General features: G+C 45.5%; 1 protein-coding gene across 1 annotated transcript in view; it reads left to right on the top strand.

The window, feature by feature from the left end:
• The window catches only part of Plbd1 (phospholipase B domain containing 1), a 47,648-nt gene extending 32,574 nt beyond the window's left edge, over window positions 1-15,074 (top strand). The window contains exons 7-11 of the mRNA XM_005364516.2: window positions 6,785-6,985; window positions 7,125-7,265; window positions 11,630-11,815; window positions 13,057-13,163; window positions 14,807-15,074. Of these exons, the coding sequence (XP_005364573.1) occupies window positions 6,785-6,985; window positions 7,125-7,265; window positions 11,630-11,815; window positions 13,057-13,163; window positions 14,807-14,980 (809 nt within the window). The 3' untranslated portion in view covers window positions 14,981-15,074. The remainder of the gene's footprint in view (window positions 1-6,784; window positions 6,986-7,124; window positions 7,266-11,629; window positions 11,816-13,056; window positions 13,164-14,806) is intronic.
• The last annotated feature ends 4,001 nt before the right edge of the window (window positions 15,075-19,075 follow it).

The following is a 19,075-nucleotide window of genomic DNA, read 5'->3' as shown; positions in this document are numbered from 1 at the left end:
CCCCTGACGGAAGTGGCCACCCAACGATTCCCCCAGCCGGCTCCAGCCGGCTGAACAGCTCCCGTGAGTCACCCTTCCTGTTTCTAACGTAGCTGTGTCACTGTGTGTGTGAACAATCATTGTTGACTTGCACACCTGTTCCCACCCCTTTGTCAGGTGTGTGTGGCTAGAAAAGGGTTGTTCGAAGTCTGCCTGAGATGATTCCTGATTGGCTGTTTAGTTCAAGTCGCTTATCTGCAGTGTGTGTGTGTGTGTGTGTGTGTGTGTGTGTGTGTGTGTGTGTGTACACCAAAGGGTGGCTTCCACCCTTCCAGAGTCAGGACCACAGTGCAGGAGATGTGTAAACATTATTCAGTATCAACTTCTTTTTCAATTAATTTTACAATTCGCCATTGAGCACTTACTGCACGTTAAACCTTTGCACGATGCCAAAATAAGACAAAATTCCCTTTCTTGGTAGAGTTTATATGCTGTAGGACAGGAAGAAAAGACAAAAGTGAATAAATAAGGAGGCTGGCGGGGTAGCCCAGTGGGTAGAGTGCTTGCCACACAAGCTTGAAGACTTAGGTTTGGTGCTCAGAGCGCATGTTTAAAATGTTGGGCTTGGTGGTGGGCACTTGCAATCCTGGAGCTGGTAGACGCCTGGGGTTTATTGGTCAGCCAGTCTGGCTTGCTTGGCAAGCTCCAGGCCATCGAGGAACTCTTTCTCAAAAAAAGTAAAGTGGGGCCCGCAAGACAGCTTAGCCGGTAAAGGTGCTAGCTGCCAAGCTGGGTGACCTAAATTCAGTCCCGAGGACCGGTGTGGTAGAAGGAGAGAACCAGCTCCCACAGCTCATTCTCTGACCTCTGCATGCATGCCATGGCGCACAACGTGCAAGCGTGTGCGCGCGTGCGCGCGCGCACACACACACACACACTCTCAAACGTATCAAATAGAACTACAGTATCTTCTATTTATACATTATCAGTGTAAGAGATTCGCATTTACTAAACAAAATTACTGTAAGAAAGTTATGAAATGTTATTATTATTATTTCTTTTTTTGAGACAGGGTCTTATCCTGTGGTCTAGGAACTCTCCTGAACCTTGTTGGCCTCAAACATGGCTGACACCAGCCTCAGCCTCCCAGGACTACAGGCCTTTCCCCATCCAGCTTGGATTGTCCAGTTAGTCATTTTAGACCACAGTGTTCCAGAGACCCCAGAGAGTGAAACCCAGAGGAAGGGGTGAGCGTGTCTGTTCGTCGTGCCCTCGGTTGGCAGTGGGTTGCTATGACACCTCTGGGCTCTGGAACACTGGACACGTGCAGGAAAAGTGTCGACTGAGCTCACTAGGGAAACTTTTTTGGGCTGTCTGAATAAGGAGTCTTCACGGCATGGAGGGGTAGTGATCACTATATTAAAATTTTGTTTTGATCTTTAATTCTATGTCCGTGTGTGGGCATGTGGCGGTGTGGGAGCAGATGCCCCAGGAGTCTGAAGAGAGGATCAGGTTCTCCGGGAGCTGGAGTAACAGGCAGTTGTGAGCCACTGCGTTCGGGTGCTGGGAACCAAACCCTGATGCTCCCTCCCAAAGAGCAGCCAGTGAGCCAGCTCTCCAGCCCCCGGTTTATCTCTTATTTGGGTCTTGCCCTCTCGGTGCCCCTGCCTGGGCCTTCTGAGTTCTGGGATTAAGACAGGAACCACTTCTCATCTTTATAAATCTTACAGTAAGCATGAACACATTTTACATTTATTTATTTTGTGTGTGCACAAGGGCCATAGCATGTGTTTGCCAGTGTGTGTGTGCGTGCACTCGCTCACATACATGCACACACATACCGTAATATGCATGTGGAGGTCAGAAGACAGCTTGCAGGAGTAGGGTTCTCTGCCTCCGCCATGTGGGCACCAGGGATAGAACCCCAGTTATCAAAGCTTGGTGACAAGTGCCTTTGCCTGCTGAATCTCCTCACTGACCCCTAAAGCATGCTCTATTTACTGAAAAAAGCTCCTTTTTATTTCTTAATCTCAGCGAGAAAGTTGCCATGAGATGGAATCTGAGGATGAGGTTTATAAAACACTGGAAGTTTCCCCGTTTCCCTAAGTGCTATTACTTTGCCTTCCAGGGCTGCTGGTGACACAATGTTTCCCTTAGGGCCTGTGCTGGGACTTTGTACCCTCTTTAAGTCTTATTTGACGTCCTTAAACTATACAATATAGAGTCGCCCTCCCCAGAGAGTTTTGGCAAACAGAGTTGTTGTTTTGTCTTTGCTGTTCCAGAACTCTGGGCAGCCTGTATTTTTTTTTTTTTTTTTTTGGCTGCACTCCTCAGTAAGACCCATACCCTGCAATGGAGGGCATCTCTAAAGCACTCCCTCATGTGATAATGGCTGCCCTCTCCCATCCGGAGAGGCTGCTACAATGAGGAGGAATTAGCAATGTGTCAGAGCACTGCTTCAGCCGCCAGGGATCTTCCTCCCACAGGCTTGCTTGCGGTGGCCACGCATGGTTGCACAGTTTGAGCGCTGCAAAGGGAATAAGAAATGAACAAGTCGTCCCTGCAAACTAACCCCCCTCTATCCTACATCCAGCCTGTGTCTCCCCAGAAATTGTGTTTGAGGGTGCCAGTTAAGCCTGTATAGACAGACTGGAGCAGATAACTCACTCGCTCTTGCTCCTCGTGTGAACTGACCCACCCTGTGAAGAAACTCGTTAAATCAGTTGGACATCCTCTTACCATTTAAGAGTCTTACTCTGAAACCCTGGCAATTAAACTTAGATTGTGAGAGCCGGACGACGTCACGCACTCTTGGGCTAGCAGAGTTGAATTGGCGATGGGCAGGTTTGCTGTGAGCTGTGTATGTAACCGAGAGGCTTCTCTGCTCCCAGACCACTTTGTTCTCGTTTCCTGTGGCCCAAGTAGGCCTGGACCTTGCTGTGTAGCTGAGGATGACCTTGGATACCTGGGCCGCTCTTCTCCACCTCTGAAGCACCTAGCTTGATGTAACCCTCTTACTGGACCCCTAGCCTACCAGGTCCACCCCAGGTGCCATCATTGTACGGTGACACACGCCATTCCAGGGGTGTGGTTTAAGGTGTTCCATATATAGTCTTTTTGTACTTAAGAAGAAGGGCATTTATTTTAATGTTTTAGGAGAAAGGAAATGAAAATTAAACCCTGGTTTCTTTGGATATTAATGTATATGAAAAAGCTAATATATCTTGGGTGTGAAAAGGAAATTAATGTAAAGAAAAATATTGAGCAACATATATGTTAAAGAGTCTGAGTTAGCCACCTAGGCAGTGGTGGCACACGCCTTTAATCCCAGCACTTGGGAGGCAGAGGCAGGCGGATCTCTGTGAGTTTGAGGCCAACCTGGTCTACAAGAGCTAGTTCCAGGACAGCTAGAATGGTTACACAGAGGAACCCTGTCTTGAAAAAAAAAAAGAGTTTGAGTTAGCCATTCACAATGTGTATATTTATTTGACTATCAGATGTGTCCCATAGATATATACAGTTTTGCCTTTTAAGAAGCCAAAACAAGAAAAGCCCCCAGAGATGGTTCAGTGGTTAAGAGCACTTGTTGCTCTTGTAGAAAGGCCTCGATTTGGTTTTCAGCACCCACATGGTGGCTCACAGCCCTCTGTAACTCCAGGTTCCAGGGGTTCTGATGCCCTCTTCTGGCCTCCTCGGGCACTGCACATATGTGGTATACAGTATACATACATACAATCAAAGGAACTATTTCTACACATTAAATATATATGTGTGTGTGTGTGTGTGTGTGTGTGTGTGTGTGTGTGTGTATGTATGTATATATATTTGCTTTTCAAGAAAGGGTTCTCTTGTGTAACCTAGCTGCCCTGGAACTCACTCTATAGACCAGGCTGGCCTTGAACTCAGAGATCTGCCTGCCTCTGCCTTCCAAGCACTGGGATTAAAGGCGTGTGCCACCACTGCCAGGCTAAATTAAAAACATTCAAAACTATAATACTAAGAGCCTGCAAGACGACTCTGGGTAAAAGTGCTTGCTTTGAAATCCTAACAGCCAAAGTCCAATCCTTGGAGCCCATGTGAAGGCGGAAAGAGAACTGTTGCTTCGGGTTTCTACTGTTAGGATAAACACCAGGACCACAAGCATCTTGGGGAGGAAAAGGTTTACTTCAGCTCCCAGCCTACAGGACATCACTGAGGGAAGTCAGGGCAGGACTGGAGGCTGGAACCTGGAGGCAGGAACTGACGCAGAGACCAGTGAGAAATGCTGCATCTAGATGTTTAGTTTGCTTTCTTACCCACTGCAGAGCGACCAGCCCAGAGATGGCACCACCCGTGCTTATCTGGACTCTCTTATACCAATCATTAGTCAATAAAATGTCCCACAGGCTTACGTATAGGCCATCTAATGGAGGCATTTTCTCAAATAAGATTCCTTCTTCCCAGACATGTCCAAGTTTGTATCAAGTTGACCACACCAAACCAAACAAACAAAGCAAGGACAAGAACCAATTGCACAAAGTCGTTCATTGGACCCCCACAACACAAGTGTCCACACACCTTACATACATACACAACAGTAATAAACAATACAAACAAATAATAAAACGAAAATATTATGCTAGTAACAGTTTAGATAACAAAAATGTAGATATACTCAGATAAGATAGGTCAAAAAGAAAGGGGATGTTATAAAATGGTAGACGCCAGAGCTCACGTCTATCTGTTCCATCACAGAAGAAGAGTTTAGATGGGGTGATTTCCAAAAAGGCGTCCTAGACACTGGGAAGTCGGAGGTGTCTGCTGAAGGTCCTTTTCTATTCTGTGTTCTTACAAGGTGAAAGGGGCAAGCGAGCTCCCTCTGGCCTCTTCACCTCACCATTGAGAAACATGGCAGAAGAGCCTAGCCTAACTCCGGGCTCTCGTATATCCCTTTACCGCTTTCAACTGTCGACCTCTGTGGGTGTGGATGGTGTCCTGCCCTCCCCCTCTCCAGGCTGCCTCTGAGTTGCCTGCCCACACTCACCCCAGCACAGATATCAACACAATCTCACTCAGTGAGCTGGGGTGTCAAAGGCCACTCTCAAAAGCAGGTTCAGATTTCTGCATGTAGATTCATCCATGTTTAAAAGTCTCAAGTAAGATGTGTAAAGTACAGATTAGAAAAAATGTGTAGCCAGGCAGTGGTGGCGCACGCCTTTAATCCCAGCACTCAAGAGGCAGAGGCAGGTGGATCTCTATGAGTTCGAGGCCAGCCTGATCTACAAGAGCTAGTTCCAGGACAGGCTTCAAAGCTACAGAGAAACCCTGTCTTGAAAAAAAACAAAATACAAAGAAAAAGATGTGTATCTTCTTAACTGCCTAACAATGTTTCCTTCTGATGTCCTTCCTAATTACAAATTCTTAAAAGTCCTGCCAAATAGAGATCCAGTTTGTCTGCTGCTTACTTGCTGCCTGTATAAACACATGCCTCCTATCCCCTAACACACACACACACACACACACACACACACACACACACACACACACACACACATCTCAGGTTGCCATACTTTTCTGAAAGAGAATTTAAGAGGGTATGGGGTGATGTGGGATTCCCCTCCATATGCTATAAACATGTTTTATTACCACTGGTTAGTAAATAAGCTACTTCAGCCTATAGCAGGGCAAAATATAGCCAGGATGAAAGAGATACATATAGAGAGAGTGAAAGACCCTCAGAGAGGACTTTTTCTCCGATGAAGACCCCAGAACCAGGACACTCCAAGACCAGGCCACAGGATGCAATTAGCAAAAGGTTTATTGAGTAAACACAGGTACCTGCGGGCGGCAAAGTCTTTCGGAGGACTTGCGCGCCTGCAGACTGGGGGGAGGTCTTTTTATAGGAAAGAGGGCAGCAGAAGCAAATTACAGAAGCAAATGCGTGGTTAGTGGTCAGCTGGAATGGGGCAAGGCGCATAGGTGGTTTTTCCTTTCCCAGCACAGATGTATGGCAACAGATTTCCTGTTGTATAGATGTCCTGTCCTATTCTATAGATATCCTGCTTTACAAATGTCCTATTTTATAGATATCCTTTAAAGCCAGGGGCCCTGACCTCACTCTGCACTTACATCTGTTTGTCAAAAGCCTTGTGAAATGACGTTACAGCAGCTAAGCTGGGATCTTTCATAGGGGGAATTGTTTCTTTTGTGAATTGCTGATATTCTAAGTTGGGCACATGTACTGACTATAGGCATCCTGTTTCCCTAAGCAAACGGGATGTTCTCATGAGAGCCGGCTAGCTGCAGGTCCTGAGAGGGTCCTGAGGGTCTCAAGTGAACAGGATGTTCTCATGAGAGCCGGCTAGCTGCAGGCCCTGAAAATCTTTTAACAAACAGGGCGTTCTCACGGGAGCATGTTAGCTGGGGTTTGAGGGGAGTCTGTAGGGTCTTTCAAGAGAAAGTAGGAGGAGTCAGAGAGATGCCATGTAGCTGCCGAAGGAGAAAGACACCAGTAGCCAGCCAGAACCTTACTGTTGTGGCAATACATAGATTAATAGAAATGGGTGAGTTTAAGATGTAAGCGTTAGTCAATAAGAAGCCTAAGCTATTGGCCAAGCCATGTTGTGATGAATACAGTTTCTGTGTGATTATTTCGGGTCTGGGCACCTGGGAAACAAACAAGTGGTCCTGGTCTACAGTGAGGTTTACAGGAGCCATGCCAAAGCTAGGAGGGGCTGCTGCAGGGAAAAGAAAGTCAAGCACCGTGCTGATGGTGACCGTGTGGACAGCACACATGTAACGGCCTGTGCATCTGCCATTCCTCCAGGGTTCTTGGAGTCTCTGGATGACTTCTACATTCTTAGCAGTGGCCTGGTACTGCTACAGACCACCAACAGTGTGTATAATAAAACCCTGCTGAAGTTCGTGGTCCCTGAGTCTCTCCTGGCCTGGCAAAGAGTCCGTGTGGCCAACATGATGGCAGTCGGCGGTAAGGACTGGGCAGAGATCTTTTCAAGGTACAACTCTGGTAAGTAGGTCTCTCTGTGTGCTAGCCCTCAGGCATGAGCCTGGTTAGTGAAGCATTACCATTGTTAATCAGTTGAGATTATCAACCAGTTAGCCAGGCGAGGCATTCCATGCTGCCCTTGTGTCTCCCAACGTTGCAGGTACCTACAACAATCAGTACATGGTCCTGGACTTGAAGAAGGTGGCCATCAAGAAAAACCTTGACAAAGGCACTCTGTATATCGTGGAGCAAATTCCTACATACGTAGAATATTCGGAACAAACCAATGTTCTAAAAAAAGGTACCGTCTTCCCAGCCTGCCGGGATTGTGCGCCTATCTGTGTGTCCTGGCTTCATTTCTGCTCTTGCGCTACTCAGAGAAAAGCAGCTTAGGCGTGTGTGTGGTGACTGTGTGTGGCGGGAATGTGAGTGTGTGTGTGTGGGGGGGGGGTGAGGTGACTGGGTGTGGCGGGGGTGGGTGTGTGAGTGGGTAATGGTTCTGTCAGTTTTCCTGGTACAGAATTATTGTGTTCGGCACAACAGGTGAGAGGGACCTCACTCTCTCATTGGAGATTGGGACGCCTGTCAGGCACATGACCCTCTGACCTCTAACAGCCCTAACAACGATCTCCTTCTTTAATTCTGGAGGCTGACTTTTTAGTTCCGCTCAGCACATTTTTTGGATGTTGCTCTGACTCAGGCGGGAAAAGCAATAATACCAAATTGCTTCTCTACAAACTCTGGAGTGTCCTATAGCAAAGGCCGAGAGTCCAGAATGGGAGAATCGGAATAAGGTCTGAGGTACTGGGCCTAACAGAACCTTACTAAAGAGGGTACCATTAGTGGAAGGGGTCATCAGGGGTACTGCCCAGACAGATGAAGCTGAGGGATTGAATCTTGGCTTCCCCAAAATCTCAGGTAAATGACCCATCCTCGCCAACCCTGCTCTCTCCCTCTCCATGTAAGTCAGGGCAACCGTGACATAGACCCACCAATTGCTTGCTCATTGTTTTAAGATCCCAGAGCTCGGAAGCCAAAGTTATTGCTCTGGTGCTAAGTTACCCGGTAGGAAAATGTAATCCAAACTAAACTAATTTAGTAGGGAAAAAACCCAAATCTACAAAAATGAGCTTGAGGGCCTTCTGTCTTTATCCCCTCACAAAGACACTGCTTATCATGATGGTCATTTGTCTTTGTCTCTGTGACAAATCACATGACTTAAAAGAGGCCAGATTTACCTGTGGTGCAGGTCACCAGGTAGAAACTTTAACAACACTTGCCACTTTCCTACAATGACTTTTTTTTTATATTTATTTATTTTGTATACAATATTCTGTCTGTGTGTATGCCTGCAGACCAGAAGAGGGCACCAGACCTCATTACAGATGGTTGTGAGCCACCATGTGGTTGCTGGGAATTGAACTCAGGATCTTTGGAAGAGCAGGCAATGCTCATAACCACTGAGCCATCTCTCCAGCCCCTACAATGACTTTTTTTAAAAGTTTGTTCATTGGTATATACTGTGTACAAGAACAGACTCATTATGCTATATTACACAGAGTATACACTAATTGTGTACAACAGTAGATTTATTATGCTATCTTACACAGCGTATACACTGATTGTGTACAACAAAAGATTCATTATGCCATTTTACACAGATATGTGTTTTTATAGCACCCTCTCCTTCACCTCTCCCCCACACCTCCCCACCCTCACCAATCCCTTTCCTCTTCCCAGTCTGTCCCTTCTGCTTTCATGGCTTATTTTTTCTGGGCATGGGGAAGCCCTCTAGAGTTTAACTAGGGAGATTGACAGAATAGCTTGGGTAACTTAGCAGTGGCTACACTACAAAAGAAAACGTCCCTAGGGCCCCTTAGACCACTGGTTCTTTCTAAGGCAGAGACCCTTTAAGACAGTTCTTCGTGTGGTGGTGACCCCCAACCATAGTTATTTTGTTGCTACTTCATAATTGAAATTGCACTACTCTTATGAATTGTAATGTAAATACCTGGCATGCAACATGCAAATGGGGTCGTGACTCACAGGTTGAGAACCACTGCTCTGGCCACCCTTCTGGGTCTTTTCTCTGTTCTGATGTTTGATCTCACAGGGAAGTTCCAGAGAAGCATTATACTAAACATTCTGCTGTGAGGATAAAGGCTCAGGAAGAAATAGGAGATGCTCTCAAATAAAGATACTGTGTAACCATTCTTCAAATTAAAAAAAAAAAAGCAACTCTGGGATGGAGGCAGTGCTTCTTCTTCTTCTTCTTCTTCTTCTTCTTCTTCTTCTTCTTCTTCTTCTTCTTCTTCTTCTTCTTCTTCGAAAGTTAATTTAGAGGGTTATGGAAGAAAAGGATAGAGAGAGAGAGAGAGAGAGAGAGAGAGAGAGGAGAGGAGAGGAGAGAGAGAGAGCTGCCTCTAAGAGCCAGACTGCAACTGAGCTTGAAATCATGCTTCCAAGAGGGGATGGTAGTGCTTAAACATCACCAGGTAGATCTGGGAATGCATCCACTTCCATAGTAGATGCTTTTGTCAATGATGAGGCCTTATGAGACTGTGAAGGTAAGCAGAGACTGGTTTTTGAGGGAGCTGTTCCTATAGTATTACCAACAATTAATTTATCGCCAAGACTGGCACTACTATAAGTACCACAGCTGCCTGAACACACTTAGCGTCTACAATGATCCTTAAAAGGGAAGGATCTGCTGTGTGATACTGGATTAGTTACCTTGGTTGTGATAAGCACCATGATCAAAAGGCACTTACATAGGCGGTTGTTTTGGCTGCGGGTCCAGAGGGAGAGACCATGACAGCTGGGGAGGCACAGTAGCAGGCTGCAGGGGCAGGCAACAGACAGATCACATCCTCAGCCACGGGCAGGAAGCAGACAAAGCAGAGGGGAAGTGGGGCCAGAACATAAATCCTCAAAGGCCACCCCCACTGATGCACTTCCTCCAGCAAGGTTGCATCTCTCAAAGGTTCCATGACTTCCCCAGACAGCACCACCAAGAGGAAGCCAAGTGTTCAAACACACAAGCCTGTGGGGAACATTGCTCGTTCAAAACACCACAGATGCTGGAAAAGTATTGTTGACATTATAAAGATGAAGACCTTAGCACAAAGAGGTGAATGATTTGTCCTTGGTCACATACCTAGTAATGCTGGAGCCAGGCTGTGAGTCCAGGTGGTGTTCACTTCTGAGTCTCTATGACTTAGTCCAGCCTAGCAACAAGTCTGTTTTTACCTGTAATTTCAGTGCTGTCCTTATCTCTGCTCTTCCTGGCCCTGGTTCTGTGCCCCTGCAAAGTTAAACATTTGCTTTGTCTCAGTAGCTTCTCCCTGGATAAGGAGCTTCCCACACAAGAGTAAAAAAAAGACAAAGACACACACACAAGGGCCAAAGAACATGGCGGTCGGAAATGACTCCCTGAAGTAGAGCAACCCCTAATTTTTAGAATTGAAGTAGACTCACTGTACGTGGTGCAGGACTTCATAAAGACGTTTCCTCCAAGTCCACCGTGCACTTTGAGCTCATCCACCCACCATACTCCTCCCTTGCTCCCTCCTTCCATCCCTTTCCTGCTAGGCCCCTTTGTTTGTCCACGTCATCTCCGTTTTACTTTTGAACCGAACTATACAGCACTCCAGAGGAAATGTGGTGTTTGTCCGAGTCAGGCTGACTCCCCTGCCTGTGACCATTTCCAGACCCACCCTCTTTCCTTTTATTCTTTGTGGCTGAGTGTCGCACTGTCTGCATTGACTCCTTCATGGCTGGATAATGGGTTGCTTCTACTGGCTACCGACCATAAACAATAAACATGGATTTACATGTCACTGTGGTGTGTTGACTTAAGATTTCCTGAGTGCATTCCCAGGAGCTCCACAGCCGGAGCTGGTTTGGAGAAACCTCTATATTGGTTTCCATTGTGGCTAGGGACACCCTCATTTTAACTGATGGTCCTGTAGGTAATAACCTAAGCCAGTGTAAGCTGCGATGTTCCTAGAATTGTGCCACATGTCTACTGCTTAGTGACTTGATGTGCAAATTTTGGATGACAATGGCTACCGTCCTGAAAGTTAACAGCCTGCTGGAATGGGAAAGACAACACCCCACCCCATCCCCACTCATCATAGGCACTCCCTTCGCTTCTGTTCTCACAAAAGGAAGAAGTGGGGTGAGGTGCTGAGACCTGAGCTTTCATCCAGGAACTTAGCTAGAACTTGCGTTTTCTGATGTCAGTGCTGTGCTTCCGTCAGTATGATTAGTGTCTGCTGTCCTCAGTGGGCACCAGACGGTCACCACATGGACATCAGGCTGCTCCCCAGAATACTACATTATCCTTCGCTTTTTCTGCTCCATAGAGAATAATGTTATTATCTGCATTCTAGATAGCGCTGATAACTCGGGGTGAGAATCAAAAACCTCTCCGACTCTTCTTCCCCACAGTAACCTAGAAGCACTCCATCTCGGGGAGTTTAGAGGGACCACTGGTCGGCAGGTTTCTGTTCTCAGCTCCAATTCCTATGCCACTTCATTGTAATAACATATGTGGCGGGTCTCAAATATACTATTATTCACTAACCTCCGCGTTTTGTTCCCCTTCTCTTCCCGTATCCCTCTCTCTGTTCAACCCCATCTTTCTCTTCCATTCCATATCAGGATACTGGCCTTCCTACAATATCCCTTTCCATGAAAAGATCTACAACTGGAGTGGCTACCCGCTGTTGGTTCAGAAGCTTGGTTTGGACTACTCTTATGACTTAGCTCCACGAGCCAAAATCTTCAGGCGCGACCAAGGGAAAGTGATTGATGTGACTTCCATGAAATACATCATGCGATACAATAGTACGTAACACATTTCTCAAGAGCCATTCTTCAAAACTCCTTTCCTTCCCCCATGGAATAACCTGTGCAAGTTTATCATCTTGTTCTAGAAGGAATTATAAGAAGTTATCCGTTCAGTATTCAGGATACTATTCATGCTGTACATACATTGCTGAACAAATAGAACATTTGCCTCCTTTATAAAATCTCAGAGAACTTTTAGAAAGGCTGGCAGTGTAGCCCAGCAGAGAAAGGCACTTGCTGCCAGGCCTATTAGCCTGAGTTCGATGTGCTAGTCCTTGACAGTGGAAGAAGAGGATTCCCATAGTTTGTCTTCCGACCACCACAGGCACGCCAAGACATGCTTATGTGCATACGCACATTTAAGCAGACACAAATTCAATTCTTGATCCTGTCTTCTCCTTGCAAATGTTGGAATTGTGGGTGTATATAACCACACCTGGCTCTACAGACTTTTTCTTACCTGACCGCCCTCCCCACACCAAAAAAGTTGCATGTAAAACATAAAGGAAATGATCCAAGTAGGGAGGGCCCCTTTCCTTAAGACCTCTCGACCTCCTGCCAGCAGAATTCCCAAGGACAAAAGCAGCTAAAATACTCATAAATGCTTTCTTTTGATGAAGACTCTCCAAGGCTAATTTGTTTATCATCTGCTGGGAAATGGTATCTTATCTCTTCTTTTGGCTCTCCCTGGGGTGTGGTGCTTGAGGCAGCTAGGCCTGGAGCAAAGGATTTGCAGCTTGTCATTCCCTGGAGCAAGCCTAGAGCAATGCCTGTATTGGGAAGCAGGTTTGAGTTTCTAATGCCGTGAAAAGACACCGTGATCATGGCAGCACTTATAAAGGAAAACATTTAATAGGATAGATAGCTTACAGTTCAGAGGTTCAGTCTATTATCATCATGGCGTGGAGCACGGTGTGCAGGCAGACAAGGTACTGGATAAGTAGCTGAGAGTCTCCATCTTGCAGACAACAGGATGTGGTCTCCATGTCACACTAGGGAAGCTTGAACAAGAGAGACCTCAAAGCCCACCCCAACAGAGATACACTTCTTCCTATTTCACACCTCCTAATAATGTCGCTTCCCTTTGGGGCCATTCTCTCTTAAACCACCACAGTAGGGGCACCCTGTCAAACACAATCTTTAATGATTCAGGCATGAATAGATCCAAACTCTTACTTTGGATAAGTAGATCTCAGAATAACCAATACCTGTTCTTTCCCCATTGTTGTGTCTCCTAGATTATAAGGAGGACCCCTACAGTAAGGGTGATCCCTGCAATACCATCTGCTGTCGTGAAGACCTGAATGAAGCCAGTCCCAGCCCTGGAGGTTGCTATGACACCAAGGTAACTCACATACCTTACTTTCCAATTTACTTCTAATGAGGAGTTAGGCTAGAGACAGATTTTTTTTTTGTGGCATAAAGCCTAGTGTCTTTAAACATATATGAAATTCAGGAAGCAGACTGTTCCTATAGATAACAGAATTTACCTTATATAGTGAAGAATCAATCTTCAATACCCTCACCATGTCTAGAAGAGCTCTTAGTTATTTATAAATGTATTCATAGGGATGGAGAGATGCTTTAGAGAACTGACTGCTCTTTCAGGGGTCCAAGGTTTGATTCCCTGAACTGACATGCTGCCTAAGAACCATCTGGACTCCAGTTCTGGGGTATCCAAGGCCCTCTTCTGGCTTCCAATGGCACTGCATGCGTGTAGTGCACATACACACAGGAAGACAAAATATTCGTACACATTAATCTTTTAAAATTCATTTTAAAATGTGTACAATCAGCATAGTAACATTTTATGATGGCCCTAAATCCAAAGAACCATCTTACTAAGACTACTGTGGTTCTATATTACACATGAATTAAGGAATATGTTTTAGCCCAGTTGGCCAAAGCACTTCAGGTTTTTGCAGCAAAATGAAGCTTGCTCACGTGGCCAATAACAAAAGCCAGCTAACAGCACATTGATAGATGGCCACCATGGAAGGAACTAAATCACCAGAGACCCAGTGAAGGCTACAAGCTTGGCCTTTTTCTTGAGAGCAGGCTGCTCCAGACTTTCCCATACATAAATAAGCTGGCCTTTTAGCTTCAGGATGCAGCTTTCATCTCTTTGACTGGAGAAGCTCCCACACCACTTACACTTGCCTTCACTGTCAGCCATCCTTCACGGGGGAGATGCTTTTCAAGTCTGAGTCCTAGCTCTCCCTTCCAGCCAGGCGTGTGAAGGCAAGACTTCAGTTCTAAGGATGTTTCATGCTGTGCAACCCAGGTAATAAAGAGGAAAGTGGCACCAGGGAGCCCCAACATGTGTTGTTTCTTTTCCATGGTATTCACACTTTCAAGAGGAAAGTGTATGGGAAGTACTGCATTTGTCTCAGACAACATGCAGAAAACCATCTCTGTTACCATGTATGGAAGAACCAAAGCCAAGCTGCCATCTGCCAGATGTTGTTGCCCGAATAAGCTTAACATAGTCTTCCAGCTACTTCAGATGCATCGCTGCCTTTCCCCTCTAACACTAGAGACGCTTCTATCCCTGAGTTGGGTTCTGGAGAGCCCTTTGAGTGTGGCTCATCCTTTAGAACCCTTGTTGCTGCCCTAATTAACAGCAGCCTCTGCTGAGGATTTGCTGGCTTTGTTACTCCCAGTAATTCATGCTTTGGTTTAGGAGGAACGGGCACGAGTCCACTTTCTGAAGAAGGAAACCGAGTCATGGAAACAACCACTAAAGCGATCTTAATAAATCTTGTGGGGCTACAATTCTGAACTGGCTGCCCCACTGCGCAGCTTCTGTCTATGCTGCTCTCCTAGTAACTCCCATTTGGATGCTACATGGCCGCAGAAGCACGTGTCATGGAAGGGGTGCAGCTCCCAGGAAACTGTCTCAAAGGCTTGCAGTGTGCCCTTGAGTAGGAAGACGAGGACTGCGCAAGCTCCAGATGGTCTTTTAAAATGCTGTCCTCTCTTTTCCAGGTGGCAGACATCTTCCTTGCGTATAAGTATGCAGCCTATGCCATTAGTGGTCCCACAGTACAAGGCGGCCTTCCTGCCTTTAACTGGAATCGGTTCAACAAAACTCTTCATGCGGGGATGCCAGAAGTCTATGACTTCGATTTTGTTACCATGAAACCAATTTTGACACAGTGAGGATGGAGGAGGAAAAGGACGCTGTGAACACGACTCTAGAGGCACTATATTTAGCTCTATTTTCCCATCTGTACATTTAATAAAAAATATTAAATTCCCTTCCATTTCTCAGATTTTTGGCTCTTTACAGCAAAACCATTTCCTGCAGGGTGGAGAGCAAATGAACACACATGCAAGGGCAGAAGCCATCCTCCCCTCCTCTGCCTGCAGATGCCACACAGCCCATGGTATAACCAAGCTCTAACCAATTGAGCTTGATTGTAAGATGAGGGTCATTTTCAGGCAAAAGCCATTTTAAGACACCTGCACCTCCCGTGTTTGTTCTCCTTCCCCTGCTGGCCAACGCCAACGGCAAAGCCCAAACAGGAGGCACTGTGACCCTAGCTAACCAGGCAGCAGGTCTACAGAGCAACTTCTTCAAAGCTAGGGAATAACGTGGGGGTTGAGTGCCAGGGAATTGCCAAACAGGTTAAATAAGACACACTGAACAGTGAGCACACACACACGCCGGGAACTCTCGGAATAAACTGGAGTACTCAGAATGTTAAAAACCCAATCATTTATTTCAGAGTACAAATTTCAGGCTTGCTGGACAAATCCCCACTGCAGTTAACACTTACACAGACAGCACTCTACTATACATGGAGGAAAGAAAATGAAAACTGTCAAAACCTAACAGAAAATAGGGCAACTTGCTACAGTCCAGTTAATGAGACCTCAGGAAGGCCTTACATCATTTTATTATTTACACATTCAACCGCAATGAACAAAAATCAGATTGCAAGTTGTCCTGCGAGGGGCTTATTTTTACATTTATCTTTGAAATTGTTGATAAATCTCAAGCTAGGATTCCCAGGTGTTTGATTGCTTAATTCCCTTATTTACAAAAGGAGGGGGGAATTCATTTAAATATTTAAATGATACTCAGTTGTTTCTACATAAAAAACACAAAAATAAGAGTTCAAACATGATAAAATCATTTGAAGATGAGAGCGGTGTCTCTTCAGCTACTCCCTTTCAGCTGGCTCAAGGGGATGAGGTTTAAGAATTTGGTAAGCCTCCTACACTGACAAACTCATGGTTACTGTTCTAATTTTTTGTGTGCCCCTCAAATATTTCTTTGAAGCCATTTGCCCAGAAAAATAATTAAGGCAGGCAGAATCACACAATTGCCCAGTTATCATCTATGCACAAGGACGTGTATTTCCATAAGAAGAACCAAACATGTGACCCAACCAGAGGGAAGCAGGAAAAAAATATAATGAAGATACTGAATGGCCTAAGGCCGAGTCAGGGACTTGGAAGGCTGTCTTTGTGGTCCTTACAGGGTGAGATAGCAGCATCTGGAAGGGAGAAGATGCCACACACAGCATTTAAAAGCATACACAGTACTGGGAAACTCTCGGGAAGTGAAATGTCTCCAGGTACTGACACGAAGTGGTAATTTGGAAGATGTTTAACACAATGGAGCAGGCAACAAGAACACCCATCCGGAGTGTAAAGAAAGCAGCAGAGGTGTGCCTGAAACCCCTGAGACACACGTGTTTTTAAGGTATCCCTTATCTGGCACATGGGGGAGGGGAGTCATGGAGGATTCCTCTCTCTGAGGGGAATGGTGCCCAGCCCACTATTTCCAAGGAAGAAAACTCTCGTTTCTTTCATAAAGTCACGCTTCACTGCACAGTACAAAGTATTCTACAGTTTAAAATGAGCCTAGAGAAACAGGGCCAGTCACCTTGTCAAGTTAACAGTCACAACCAAGGCTGTCTTTGTATGCCAACAGCAAGGACATACATGAAAGAGGTGTGCTCACGCTTAAAACGGGGTGGAAAGTACTGACACAGCAGAGTAACAAACATTACTATTCCCGTTCATTCCCGTACAAACACCTGACACCTCAGGATGGCACTTCAGAAGTTTCCAGGACTCCTGGTGAGGCAATACTTATCAGTATTGTCAGACTAAAAATGAAGCAAACATGAATCCCCCAAATGGGACAACTGAGCTTATCTGTGATACTTTGAGCAGGAGGCAACAGAGAGCCATGGGACATGTACTGCTCCTAAATCCCAAGGGCGCTGAGGCCTGTGGCTGCTTCCATTCTCCCCCACAGACAGCCAGAGAGAAAGCCAATGCCCATCTGCCCCACAGAAAAAAGCCTAGCACACACCAGGAAACCTAAGGTGGCTGCTGCCCGAAGCCTAGTGGCAGGTCATCTGAGGAGATTGTATCCAAAAGAGTGTTCTCCCTCAACAATTACATTCTCTCTTCATACCTGATTTCCAATCTGGAGGTAACTACCTGCTGCAGGAAAGTTACAACTAGAGCCATTATTTAAGATTTTTTCTTTTTTTGACAAAAATCCCCAAGTAGAAGCCAAAACAACAAAATATAGTAATCCTACTGGGCTTTCTTCACCTAATTATATAACACTATGGAAACATTTAAAAAAGAACAAGAGAAAAAAATGATTAGTGAATAAACAAAAATATTCACCCAGGAAACTTCCATTGGCTATTGGGCAGACCAGCTAGTAAAACCAATTTTGCGTATGTTTTTCTAGACATAGACAGGAGTGATGTTGAGAACACCAACCCTGTGCCTCCCACAACACGTGATGAATGAACATGCTGGTACAGAGAGGTGATCTTGCATACGAAATCATTTCCTCCTTCCCAAATTTTCACTGCCTAACGCAGGCAACACTTCATCATGACCACAAATCTGAGTCCCTGCTGCACAGCAGCAGGCTACGCTGAACTTGGGGGAAACGGACTTGCATGTGGTCTTTTCTTCTGGAGTGGAAGGTTAGGAGCATTTACACCTTGGCAACTGCAGGCTTCCTTCATTAACCAAAATGTTCATGCACACTGAAGATGACAGAGCAAAGCCAGGGAGAAGTCCCCAAAGACCCTGTTGTCACAACTAGATGACTCTTGCTGTCAGCCACCCAAGGCATGAATACACAACGGGACTGGAGCTCCCCACTTCCAATGCCAGCAAAAGAGAATGACTGATGAAGGCAGAAGTATGTCTTAAAAATGCTGTAGGAGGGAAGAGCTGGAAAGTGACTGCACAAATCCCACAATGCCTCGCTCACCCTTGCCCTCCCTCGTCTGCAACTCTAAGGCGCCTGGCTGACTCCCTGGGCATGCACGGGTGAGCCTGCACCTGTCATCTTTGTGGAGGAAAGAGAAACAATGAACTGACTGGATCTAGGAGCTGTGTGAAATGACCCAAAGGACACGCTTCTAAGTTCTATCCAAAGTTGACGAGATCAGACAGTACTGGACACCACCACTAGAAGTGAAGGCTAAAGCAGGAAGGGTCTCTATCGAAGAATTAGGAGATCTGAGCTCCAGCTCCTTCGTGAGCATTTACTGTCTGGGAAAGGACACTCTCCATAAGTGATGAGATGAACCACAACTTCCTGAGGATTCTCTAACAATACAACATAGACATTAAATTTTCTTAAACAACATGGCCTATTTTATGCAGCTAAATAATGGGCAAAATTAAAAGAAAACAGGAAGTCAAACTTTTGGATTTTGATATAGTGATGTTATAAAAGATGAGGAAAACACACCCTACACAACTTGGTTCTAAAAATGCATAAAGGGTGTGGTATTCTTGGTGGCAATGAATAAATGAAAGCTGAGAGAGAAGAAACAATGACAGGCATGTGGTCTATGTATTTCTGTAGCTTCTAAGGCACAACACAAATGGAGAAGCCAGATTAGGGACTTGGGGTACAGATACAAAATTTTTTACCTAATCAGTAACACAGAAGAAATCAAAGAAATTATGGAAAGAATATCCCTTCTGTTAAAATTCATCTGCTTTAAGCTAAATATTTTTCTTTCTTTTCATTTCTTTGGACTTTGTTTCAAGTCTTTGATCTTCTAGATCCCCCTAAAGGTAGAAGCAGGCCAGCAACCCCTCAGATTCTTTATCTATCGTTTCCCACCAGAAGAGAGGTGAATATGAGAGTGAAAATGGAAACTGCACTGTGATAAACACACGCCCAGAAATTTAAAGCTTTAAAACAGAGAGAGAGAGAGAGAGAGAGAGAGAGAGAGAGAGAGAGAAGAGAGA

This window comes from Microtus ochrogaster (assembly GCF_000317375.1).
Source record: "Microtus ochrogaster isolate Prairie Vole_2 chromosome 14 unlocalized genomic scaffold, MicOch1.0 chr14_random_2, whole genome shotgun sequence".
NCBI lineage: Eukaryota > Metazoa > Chordata > Mammalia > Rodentia > Cricetidae > Microtus > Microtus ochrogaster.
This window is presented reverse-complemented; position numbering and strand designations above follow the sequence as displayed.